At 41.0% G+C, this 13,183-nt stretch overlaps 1 protein-coding gene across 4 annotated transcripts in view; it reads right to left on the bottom strand.

Moving 5' to 3' along the window:
• The window catches only part of Esr1 (estrogen receptor 1), a 293,257-nt gene that overhangs the window by 200,267 nt on the left and 79,807 nt on the right, over nt 1-13,183 (bottom strand). For all 4 annotated transcript variants that reach the window (XM_008847745.2, XM_017801829.1, XM_017801831.1 and 1 more), the window contains exon 4: nt 9,794-9,910. In XM_008847745.2, coding sequence (XP_008845967.1) covers nt 9,794-9,910 — 117 coding nt within the window. The remainder of the gene's footprint in view (nt 1-9,793; nt 9,911-13,183) is intronic.

Raw genomic sequence — 13,183 nt, 5'->3', positions numbered from 1 at the left:
AATTTTATGTCTTATAGAGTTTATAATGAGTAAAAGATTATATAAGTGTAATAATTCATCTGTAAACCTAGAAATGTACAGCCAATTTTGAAAGAGATGTACCCTAGCTCAGGAAATTGTTATTGAATATGTCAATGATGTTGTAATGAAATGCTTCTTTTAAGTAAGTGGTTATTAGGTTCAACAGCAAACCTAAAATTGTATAGCCACTTTTGAATGAGATGTATCTTTGCTCTGGAAACTGTTATTGAGTATGTTAAAGCTGTAATGAAATGCTTCTTCTAAAAAATTTTTTAAATATATTTAAAAAATACACATATACATTAAGCTCACATCTGAATAAGTAGATGAAATCTATCATATTTGAAAATATCCTACAATTTCCTAATTTTTATAGCTGGGGTTTCTGCTTTACTGTGTCCACTTGCTAAATATATACAAGATTGAAAGTAAAATATACATCTGTATTGTCTGTACTCTGCCCCCAGCACCAGCTGTCAGGGTTTGGTCCTTTGAGTAGAGAAGTGATGTGGACACACCTCTTCCATCTCTAAGAATCTGTGGTTAATTGTTTTAGTTCAAAAAAATCTCAAAGACTCAATTTTTGGTTGCGATACATTATAAAAATGGCCTCCATTTTCCAACCTTGTCCATATAAGTGATCCCCCTCTCCTTTTTCCCGCAGACTCAGACACTTGCCCTGCTATGCTCCACTGAATGTCATCAGACAAAGCAGTCAAAGGCTTCAAAGGGGCCCAGAACTTGCCCTATCTCTGTGCCTCTGTCACTGTCATTAGAACTTGCCTGGACCAAACCACTGGAAGGAGACAGAGAAAATGAAACCATCTTCCTAGCTGCTCTGGTCAAACAACCAGCTCATCTCCAGCCCTGTGAGTGAGACCAGCTAAAATCAGCAGTCTCTTTGCTGACCTTTATAATATGTGGGTAGCAGATGCTTCCTTGTGTGTACCATTGAGGCCCAAGGTGAAATTCTGTTACTCAGCAAAAGTGCTTATAGCGCTGAACTTCCAAGTGGACAATCTCTCCTAAGTAGAAAAGTGGCATTCTTGATCCATAATATCTTCATAATTCTACACCTGAAGTTTAGGATTTACTTATGCACTTCATTAATTTATAGATGCTGCTTCTCTTTATTGATACATATTACATATAAGCAGTGCTGTAAGTATTCACAATAGAGTGTTCTTCCATACCTGCAAGGGTATTTTAAGACCCTCCAATGGGTTCTTGAAACCATGGGTGAAACCAAACCCCTACATGCAACAATTGGAGACTGCTTTTGTCAAAAAGCACAGACTCTTCACTTTGGTCTGCAGATGCCCATCTCACAAGTCCTGACTTTTACAACAGCTTTTTCAATGTCCTGTTCTATACCACCGGAATGCTTGTTATCCACATGTCTCCAGTTGTTGTCCTAAACATGAAGAAAACGTGTCATTTTCTCTGATTCATTCCTTCTTGAAGTCACCTTAGATTTCAGGAACAGAAGAGTCTTGTGGGCTGCCTTCTCTCCCTGAATCAGCATCATCGTGGGACGAGCTACCCAGTGATAGGAAATCAGGCTGATCCCCTAAGCACAAGCAATCATCTCATAACTGAATTGCCCCTCAAACACTAACAACTTCTCCCTTTAGCACCAGAAAGACTTCATAAAACCAGACACAAGATAATGATCAACTAGACCACGTTTAACCAAAACTGCTTAACCATGCATGCTGCTTGTCTCCTGCTCCAGTCCCTACACTGTTTAAACCTGAGGCTTGTATCAGTGTCCCTGAATACAGGGCTGAGAGTGTTTAATTTCCCTTAACTTCCCAGTATGGATATAGTGAATACTGAACTCCTTTCCTGATTTTCAGTGTTATATTTTCTGTTTAGTTTTGGGAGTAAGTGAACAGACCTAATTGGCTGAACATCCTGAATGTGGGGATCTCCTCTGGTCTAGGACTCCAGTAACATGTATAATTTTTACACATGCACATCTATCATAAAGTTTAATTTATAAATCAGGAGCAGTAACAGATTCTCAATAATAAATACCATTGAACAGTGATACTATAATAGGAGTTATGTAAATGTGATCTCTCTCTCTCTAAAATGCCCTCTATTACTGCACTCAACATTTTCTTCATGTTGTGAGATAATGTGAAACTATATAACACTATGATGAGGACTCAAGGAAATGACGCAAGCACTGTAACAGGATCGGCTGCTGTTTTAGGGATATTTGAACATATACATTGCAATATCTCAAGTTGCTCTGACAACTGTAGTCTCTACTAAGTGACTGAGATATGGGTGGTATATACATCACGGATACACTAAGCAAGAGGGTGATTTATGTCCTTCACAAGACAGAGAATGACAACATGAAATTTCATCATGATATTCAAGACATGCACTTAAAATGAGTTTTCTATTTATGGAATTTTTTGATTTAGTATTTTTTAGACTGAATTGACAATAGATAATTGAAATTATAGAAAGCCAAGGCGTATATGGAAAGTCTAATGTACATCAGTGACTATTCATTCTAGTGCAGGAGACAGATATATAGCAAGCATGACTTTAAAAATCAATTATATGGTATCTTAGAAGGTAGACATGCTATAGGACAATAAAGAGGTGTGACATGACAGGAGGGTAAGGCACTGGGTACAGCAGGATGCAGGGGCAGAATGGGCTAGAAACAGAATGAAGGGGGCTTCATTGATGAGGTGTTTTAAGCAAAGGACTCGAGAGAGGGGAAAGCATTGGAGACCCACAAACACGCGACTGACGTGTGAGAACACCCACAAGGTTAAAGTGGAGGGAGTGAGAAAGCGAGTGACAGGAAAGAAGGAGAAGGAAGAAGCCAGAAGAGGCAGGTGGGTTGGGCATCTGCGACACCTCCGCTGATGGAACCAGAAGATTTTGAGAAGTGATACAGTCTGTTTATTTTTTCCCCACATATCCGTAGGCAGAACAGGCTGTAAAAAAAAAAAACAAGGAAGGAAGCAGGAAGGGTCTCCATAATAACCTGGAAAGAGGATAGCAGCCAAACCAGAGCAGCAACAGCAAAAAACGGCATGAAGTGCTCGGGCTCTGGAGACATTTGAAGGTAGAGCAACGACAATTTGCTGAATGTGAGGTGTGGGAGAAAGAATGGTGTGGAGGATGACTCGAAATTGTTCGCCAGAAGATTTAAAATGTAGAGTTACTGGTAAGAGGGGAATAAAGCTTTGGTGAGGGGGAAGATCACAGATCCAGGTTTGAAGAACTCGAGTGTGCAATGTTGTAGGTACGCAGACATCCAAGTGAAGAAGACACTCAAGCAAAAACATAATCAAATGCACGTGGAAGCCAGTGACCTAGGACAGGACTTGGGCTAGAGGTATGGATTTGAGAGCTATTAGCGTATGAACAGTATTTATTATCATGGAGCTAGGTACCCCACCCTTTACTGAGGAGCTATTGGCTGTGGACAGTTGCTGGGGGAGGAAGAATCATTCTTTTTGAGGGTGTGGCCTCGGGTAGGTTGGACATGCCCCAGTGGACGGCCCCAGTGCCCGATCATCAGCACTAGCTGGATTCAGTGGGTTGTCAGAAAAAAAGAGAAAAAAAGAAGTTAGGAGGAGGCATGTTGGGGGCCCACTGGAGTTGGGGTGGGGATAGATATAATCATATTTCATAGTATACAGGTATGAAATTCTCAGAAAATTAAAAAAAAGTTTTTAAAGGAAACAGAAAAAAAGAATCTTTAGTCTAGATGGAAATTAACAAATGCAAATTAACATTATCAAAAACCTTTCTTCAAGTGCCTTTATAATATGCTGATTTTAAATCAGAGAATCATTACTTAAAGGGCATCTCTAAATAAAAGCTCATGTTTCCAGTCATCCCATTAATAAAAGTGGGCAACTCTAAAAACAACTTGTTACTTTGGACTATTCCTGAACCTTGGACTGCAACATTGTCATCAAAATGCTTAAAGATCGGTTCACTATTCCTACTCTGTCTCAAATATTTTCAGTGTGTTATAATGAAACATAACCAGAATAGTTAGTAGGTAAGTCCTGCACATCTATTAATTTCTGTCCCAATTTCCTCACTGTCAAAACAAGAAGCTTAGCACCAACACGTCTCCATGTCTATAGTGACAAATCTGTGTAGATCCCTGGTATCATCAAAGAATAACAAAGACACTCACTGATCACATAGCTATAGCAGCATGACACCAAAAGGATTTTTCAAGGCCCATGTGTCTAAACTCGGTCTTGACTCCCTGAAGGAATTAAACATGTTAGCTGAGTAGATACTTACACCTGCCATTCTCTTTTTGTTGAGAACAAAATAAGAGTACTCACATGATAAAGTTCTTAAGTCAGGAATTTTTAACATGGAAAAGATATAATAGCTCACACTTGTGCAGTATTTTATATCAAGATTTTTTCATATGGGGTCAAGGCACATGGGTTGAATAGGAATTGTCTATCTCATCTTGCACCTGAGAACATCAAGGCTCATAAAAAATGACTTTACTGGGGTTGCCTTGAGAGTCGGAGGAGGCACCAGTGTTTGAAACAGGGTTCCACTTCTGAAGCCTTTCCCTTTCTGTTAACCAAGAAGGTTAAAGCCATGGGTGACGATGTATACTCTGGAAGTCAAATGGTCTGAGTAATGTCCTGGATTGGATGAGACCCAGGAGTAATTGGCTTATGCTCTGAGCTTCTAGCTGATGTTTCTTTTTTTGAGCCATTCTCTGACACAGTCAAGCCCCAGCTTGTCTTCTGGATTTTTATTGCATGCAGATGTTCTCTTAGAACTGTGAGGACGCAGATGGAAGAAGGTAGAGTCCTATCCATGCTATCGTCTCCTATAATGCCTTGTATATAGGAAGCCCTAAACATGCAATTATCTAAATGAATACAGTCAATTCATTAAGTTGTACAAAAAGTTTTCTTACACTACTGCTGTATGGCTTGCTTGAGTACTAAATGGGTCAACAGGACAGAGAGAAATCCAGACAGCCATTGTGAAATTTATGAACTAGAAAGGAAGACAGGCATTGGTAGCTGCTAATGACAACCAGGGTATCTGAAAAGTTGTGTGCTGTGTGATCTAGAACACAGGGATCCAACCCAGCATGAGGGAACAGGGAGGGCCCTCCTGAACAACAGGCATTTAATCAGCAATTGGGGAATGAAGGGACAGGAGGTGCATGATGAGGGAAATGCAGAGGGCTCTGCACATGTACTAAGATGGGAAAACATCCCAGTTGCACACCTTAAATGTTGTATCTTATTGAACTGCCTTGCTCAGAGCAAATCTAATCATGATGGAACTCTCAGAGACAGCAGACATTCTAACAGATGAAAAAGCTCTCCTTGTAGATAAATCATTGTTCTAGTTTTTCCCCTAGTGCTGTGATAAACACCATGACCAAAAGCAATTGGGAGAGGAAAGAGTTTATTTGAGCTTACAGGTTGGGGAGCCCAGTCAGGAACTTGAGGCAGGAGCTTGAAGCAAAGGCCACAGAAGAACAATGTTTGCTGGATTGCTTTGTCTGACTTGCTCAGGTACCTTTCTTATACAGCCCCAGGTCCACCTGCCTAGGAATGGCTCTGCCCACACTGGGATGAGCCCTACAACAATCAGCAGTCAAGAAAATTCTCCATGGATGCTGCCACAGGCCAATCTGATGGAGGGAAGTTCCGCAAATGGTGTTTCTTCTACCCAGGTGTCTAGGTTTGTGTCAAGTTGACGAAAACTAACCAGAACAATCATGTACTCTAAGATCTTTAGAATACATCTTCAATAAATTTATACAGCCTTATAGTAAAAGTTAAGAGGCTGGTATGCCATTCTTTTGAAACCAAACTTTTTTCTTCTTATGTAGAGATTCAATATCCAGATTGGTATTTAACCAGATTAAGAACCTGAATTGTTACGAAACCAGTTGGAGGATATTTATTCTATCACATCTGGTTTTTTACAACTACAAATTTTATAGTTAACAATAATTGTACTTCCAGTTGTAAATTAAGTCTTTATTCAGGGAATGCTGAAGGAGTGGTTATATATACTGTCATGAGGTCATGCATGGTGTGCCATATTAGAGAAAACACAACAAATTATATTGCTTTACAAAAATTACTTTAGACTTATCATTAAGGTGAGATGTTATCACAGCCTATGGTTTTATGATAAAGCAGGACTCAAAAGATATGTATCTAAATAGAAAGTGCCAGAAAGACACACATTCTTATTGTATGTAGATAGATGCTACACAGTCACTGGGTAATCCTAATGAAACATTATTATGTACTGAATTGTGTAGCTGATGAACTCATATTTTGAAACCTTGATCCCACAGGACCTGAGAATGTGTATGTAGTTGAAAACAGGGCCTTTAAAGAGCTAATTAAACTTAAACAAGATCACAAGGATAGGGCCCTAATCCAGTGTGACTGCTGTCCTTATGAAAAGAGGAAGAGATGGAAGAAACGTGTGGGCAGAGGGAAGGTCAGACCAGGACAGGGAGAAGGTGGCACTCTACAGCCAGAGAGAGAGGCCCAGTCCTTGGGCTCTCAGCTGCCAGCACTAGGAGGAAACTGATTTCTGTTATTGAACCACCTGATCTGTGATGTGTTCTGATGGCAGTCTGCGATGGACTGAACCCCCACAACAGAATAAAATATGCACTGAAAACTCTAACATCCGAAATGACTATATTTGGAACAGGTCCTCTATGGAGATAATGAAGGTTAAACGAAGTCAAAAGGGTAGGCCCCTAACCGAACAGGGCTGATGCCCTCCTAAGAAGGGAAAAGGTGCATGGATGTGTATGCATAGAGGAGGCCACATGAGGGTACCTCAGGTCTGGAAAAGAAGCCTACATCAGAAACCAAGTTTTCTAGCATGTAAACCTTAGCCTTTCAGAGTCCGATAATGTGGGAAAATTATTTTTTAACATTTCAGCTGCCCAGTATAGCATTTTGTCATGGCAGCCCCAGGATACTAATGAAGGTATACATCTTGCAGTCAGTCATAAATGCACATGTACAACTGTATGCATGCACAGGCTGGACAAATGCAGTCAAATTATCTGCATTCTTATGTGAAGACAGAAGACTTACATTATGCCTTTGAAAATTGGAATTTTTTTAGACTAAAAATGAGGATGCAAAATTTATATTTATACAGCTAGGCTATATCTGGGTAATAATTAGGACCCAAAACAACAGAATGATTTTGTGAAGAACGTCAGTGTATGAGAACCATCAGTTTTTTTAATGCTTTGGACATATTCACAACATGATTGCTTCACCTTTCAGAGAGAGTGGAGATCCTGGGCTTGAGATGCCTACAATTACAAAAGGAGAGCAAACTTGGACTTCAGTGCTCAAATTCAACTTACTCCACACAGCTGTTATATCCCTGTCACTTATCAAGTTACCGTAAGAAGCTTTCTGTGAGTTTAATTAAGCTTGACTAATTTTCCGACAGCACAAAGAGAGGTGAATTTTTAAAATATTTAATCCATTTATGACTCAAAGTGTCACTTTATGAATGTGACTGTTCAATTCTTAGAATTAGTTATCCTTTGAATTAAAGTTGCTTTCTCAGACATTTAAGACATAGTCACAGCTCACACAATGGGTAAATTCAACATTTCAAGTGTTCATCAAGAGACTTTATTCCAAATGCTGTATTCAAAACTCTCAACCTGGCCATGTATAAAGGCATCTTGAGTGGTGAGCTGTGTGACAGTCAAGCATTCCTTTGACTTGCTCTTCATTCTTGATTTTTCCTCTCATTCCCTTTTGTCCTGATATTAATCAGTTAAAAGTTAGTTGCCTCTGGGCTGAGGAGATACCACAGTTGGTAAAGAATTTGTCTTGAAAGCATTAGGACCTAAGTTTGATCCCCAGGATGTGTGAAGAAAGTTGGGTATGGTGGTGTGTGCTTGTAAACCTAGTGTGATGGTTAATATTGTTGGCTAACAGGGTCTAGAATCACCAAGCAGACAAATCTCTTGCCGGCCTGTGATAGAATTTCCACACTGGATTAATTGAGGTGGGAAGGTGGTAAGCGCCATTCCAGGGGCTGGGGTCCTGGACTGTATAAAGAGGGGAACGTGCACTAAGCATGAACACTCCTCACTCCGACTCCAGATTGTAGAAGCATGTGACCAGCCACCTCACACTCCTCCTTGTCAAGATGGACTGTACTCTCCCATTATGAATGAAAATAGGCCCTTCCTCCCATAGGTGGCTTTTGTCAGGGTATTTTATCACAACAGTGAGACAAAATAACTATTATTGATACACCCAGCAATGGGGAGACAGAAAAAGGGAGACCCCCGGGACTCACTGGCCAACTAGTGGAGCCTACTTGAGTAGATCCAGGTCAGTGAGAGACCACTTCTTGGACAAAAAAGAAAGTGAATTGTGCCTGAGGAATTACATGTGAAGTTGTCCTCTGAACTCCATGTATGCATCTGACCACACACTAACACATGCAAAGGAACAAAAAGTTAGCTGCCCCTATTTGCAAAATTGCTATTCTTTTCATTGCAACTTTAGCTCTTTCCAAGCCTCAGCTGTTTCTGGAAGTTTCCCCCAGGACAGCCTACAGGGCTTCTTTCCAAACCTCAGTGTCCCTGTGAAGTACCGAGGACATTCAGAAATTGACTTCAGTCACACGATGCCTGTTTGTTCTCCCCCACTACAATGAAAGGTCACCAAGACTAGAAGCAGTCTTTCTCAGATAAGACTCCCAAGAACCGGAGAGAATCAGTCAATCAGGTGACCATATTTAAAGAGGATCTGACAGCCCCAGAACTGTATTCCACACTTTCATGCAAGAAAACTGGAAGAATGAGGGACTGGAGAGATGGCACAGCGGTTAAGAACACTGGCTGTTCTTGCAGAAGACCCGGGTTTGAATCCCAGCACCTGCATGGCGGCTAACAATTGTCCATAACTCCAGTTCTAGAGGATCCGACAGCCTCGTCTGTCCTCCGCAGGCATTGCACACACAACACAGGTGCACTTACCTACATGCAGGCAATACACGCATACACATAAAATAAAAATAAATATTTTTAAAAAGAAAACTGGAAGAATGAATACATGAGGAGGCAGGAGAGTACACACATGAGCACAAGCATGCATACACACACACACACACACACACACACACACACACACACACACCAGCCTCCACAAGACATGTACATGTCGCAGATACTGAGTTTTGTGGGATTTGTTGGAGGTCAGTAACCATTCAACAGCTCCCAGCACAGAGGCTACAGGAGGTACTACCTGCTTGACTTCTACAACAATGCCTTTTGATTGAAATTCAGATCCCCTAAGGAACACTGAAACACTGGAAGGCCATCACCTGGCTGTTTTTCTCTCACACATGCCCATCTCAACCACGTGGAAGCTTATTTCCAGACATCATTTTCTAGCATTAGTAATAAAAACAGTAACTAAAAAATATTCCCAGAATAAGTCATTGATCAGTTTGCCTTCTACCAGCACCTCACATGCCTTTGATCTAAAATATAAGATTTACATTGAAAATATACAGCACAGCAGTGACATGTTAGAATTACCATTTCCATGTAGCATGAAAACACATGGTGTTTAGTGAAGAAAAACAAGAAGAGGGAAAAATACTTAGAAAATAGCAAACTCCCAGTGGTCATGCACAGAGGAAGAGCCGGCCTCCGGGAGCCCACAGCCAGCCCCCCAGCATCAGGGCCCCAAGCGGGCGTACGTACCACCTTTCATCATGCCCACTTCGTAGCATTTGCGCAGCCGGCAGGCCTGGCAGCTTTTCCTCCTGTTCTTGTCGATAGTGCACTGGTTAGTAGCTGGACACATGTAGTCGTTATGCCCTGGTAAAAGTAAGACCGAGAATTATTTCAGGAAACGTTAGCCATCAGAATCTGCAGGGAAATTGATGAAGGGTGTTTTAATGTCCTTTGCTTGGCCTCACTGAGCTGTTCCCTCGGTCTGTTCTCCTCTGTCTGCTAAGTGTAAATAGAACCTCTGCTGACTGCTTGAGTTCTCTGAACAAATCACCTCTGTCTTCGCATAGCCTATGTGGGGCAGCATGATGTATTTACTGTTATCTAACTACAGTTCCTCTTCCTTCCCTCTCTCCTTTGCTGATTCTCTTGCTCAGATCTTTTCCTCTTTGACCCTGACCACATGTATGCCCGTCTCTCCATGCTAACTTCCACATTATGTCAATGCCTTTTCTCCCAACTCTCTTCCTCAAAATGTCCACTCTAAGGACACTGGACACCTTGTGGCTCAACACAAGCCAAATTGTTCTACTTGGTTACCCAACACCCGCAGCTCCCATGAGATCACTGATGACTATGGCAGTCCCCGTCACACCAACCGTCAGAATCATTGACAGCACTGACTCTTCCCTGCCTCCTGAAGCCTGCTTTCTTCTTGACTGTCATACTACAGAGCTCTCTTGTTTCTTCTTCCCAGTTGTCTGCAGTCAGTCCCCTTTATCCACTGAGCCAGTCACTGATGCAGTAGGTGCTAGGTCCTCCTCATAGTAAAGTCTCTTCTCACATCAGAGAATAATACATGTCCCACAAATCTCTGTCACTAATACAGATCGCACACAAGCTGACACTCCCAGCCCAGCTCTCCCTCTCTCTCTCCCTCCCTCCTGCCCCCTCCGCCGCAGGCACACATTTTTCAATTGCACTCAGAAAGATTCTTCTCTAAGATGTACAAGTTGCCTCCACTTCTCTATGACTCAGAAGTCTGATGTGTAGTGTGTAGAATATTAAACCTCACAAATTAATAGACATTAATGTGTTTTAAATATTTTATTTACTATTTTATGTGTATGAGTCTTGCTTGCATGTTTGTAACCACATCCATGTTGTGAAATGCCTGCAGAGGTCAGAAGAGGGCATTGGATTCCCCTGGAACTGAAGTTATGGACGGTTGTTGACCACCATGTGGGTGCTGGGAATTGAACCTGGGTCCTCTGCAAGAGTAGCCAGTGCTCTTAATTGCTGAGCCACCTATGCAGTCCCCTAATGTGTTTTTTTTTTTAATTCAAAATCTCTTTCCATAATGCTAAACTGGTATGTTTATTTCTCAGTGAAATGTCTTAAATTTAGACTAAGGAGTAAGGAATGGTGTGTTTTTCTATTCCTGAAAAACAGTGAATATATATTCCACATTGTATTTTAGGTTCCTCTTAGAGATCTCTAGCCTCCCATTCACTAAGGGCAAGACACAATGCATAGCGAAATACCTCAATGCAGAATTCTTTATTCTTTATCCAACTTAAAGGTCAGTCCCAATTAGAATTGAGTGGGGTGGGCATTTGACAAGAAATGCAGACCTCTTAAAGCTCGGTTCTCCATCTTTAGATGCACACTATAAATGCCACTGTGTAAACAGGCCTCAGATCAAATTAACATCTGCATTCTCATATTGCACAATAGAGACCAGCAAGCCAGTCAGCAGGGCTATAAATTTGGAGCTTTGGCAGGAGACCACACACTGCTTCAAAAATCCAGCCACAATGATTATTTTGTAATCATCTTTATTAATAGGGAAACATTGAGCAAAGAAAAGGATAAGAAGTAAAATCAGTCTGGGCCTCGGGAAGAAAAGCTCAGAGCGAACGTTCCTTATTCTGACCTAAGGGAGTTTTACTGTTTTACCTCCTGTGCTGTCTACATAGAATAATCTTTTTTTACTTTTCTATTTTTATTTTTTATCTTTTAAAAATATTTTATTGAGCCTGGTGTGGTGGCACATGCCTTTAATCCCAGCACTTGAGAGGCAGAGGCAGGCGGATCTCTATGAGTTCAAGGCCAGCCTGGTCTACATAGTGAGTTCCAGGCCAGTTGAGGCTACAGGGAGACCCTGTCTCAAAAAGACCAAAAAAAGAACTAATATATATATATATATTATTGATTTTTTGTGCGTTTCATACAATAGTTTTTAATCAAATTTAGACACGCCCATCCATGCCCCCACATACTCCCCACTGGACCTCATGTATTCTGTAGTATATGTTCATTCCTATCTGGTCAAGCATTGGTCCCCAGATGTCCTTCGGTGCAAGTTCATCCACTGGAATCTAGTCTGCCTATCTAGAGATCATAAGGAAGATCCACTCTCACTAACCCAGCAGTAATCAGTTACCAATGGCTCCGAGGCTAGGGTCAGCTCATCGCCCATTTCCCTCACTCCACACTGGGCCCTTGTCTGAGTCACCATGGCTCTTGAATCTTGATAAACTTTAGCTAAAAAATATGAGTATTCACTAAGTCGCAGAAGAAATATTTAACAGCCACTCAAACCAAATATTATTTTGACTCACTTCTCCCCCATGGCCAGGTGTTTTGCAAGCCAGAAGATGGAGAATGAGCCTGAGTTAGGGGCCAATTGGCTGACTCTTCAGTTTGGATTGACTCTCTGCTACAGATGCCTATCTTTATGGAACCATGTGAAATTCTTGAATTAACAGGCTTAATACATAAAATGCACCAGATTTGTGCCATCAACTCCATCCATTAACACGAATGGAAACAGATACACCACAGAACTGTGTTCAAAGTGCAAAACTTTTATGACAAAGCCCAAAATATACTAAAATGTTGAACTGATAACATGGAAAGGAGAAAAATTTAATAAGTACATGTTTGCTGCCTACAGTCAAAATAAACTCTTCTTAAGCAAATACCAGCAACAACTAGCTGCAAATCTCCAACCTGATATTCATGTCAATGTCAGCTATTAAACAAGTGGTTCAGCAACTCCTTTGTGAAAATAATGTATGAGATATTTCTACTGACGTACAGTTAAGTTTTTAAGAATGAACTCGTATCACTTTTGTTTCAGAAAAGCAGTATTTTACTTGGGCATGACAGTGCATGCCTTTAACCCCAGTACTCAGGAGGCAGAGGGAGGCAGATCTCCAAGAGCTCAAGGTTGGCCTAGTTTACATAGCCAGTTCCAGACCCTGTCTCAAAAAGAAAAAAAAAAAAAGGCAGTGTTTTTACTAAACAAACAAGATTTTGTATACCTGTGCCTAGACAGGATGAAACCCCAAAGGCTAAATCTAAGATATAATACTCAGGTGAAGGGTGGGAAAATGAATCACTACTTTCACACAC

This window comes from Nannospalax galili, unplaced genomic scaffold (genome assembly GCF_000622305.1).
Source record: "Nannospalax galili isolate Female #2095 unplaced genomic scaffold, S.galili_v1.0 scaffold563, whole genome shotgun sequence".
Taxonomy (NCBI): domain Eukaryota; kingdom Metazoa; phylum Chordata; class Mammalia; order Rodentia; family Spalacidae; genus Nannospalax; species Nannospalax galili.
Note: the sequence above shows the minus strand (reverse complement) of the source record. Positions and strands in the feature narration are given on the sequence as shown.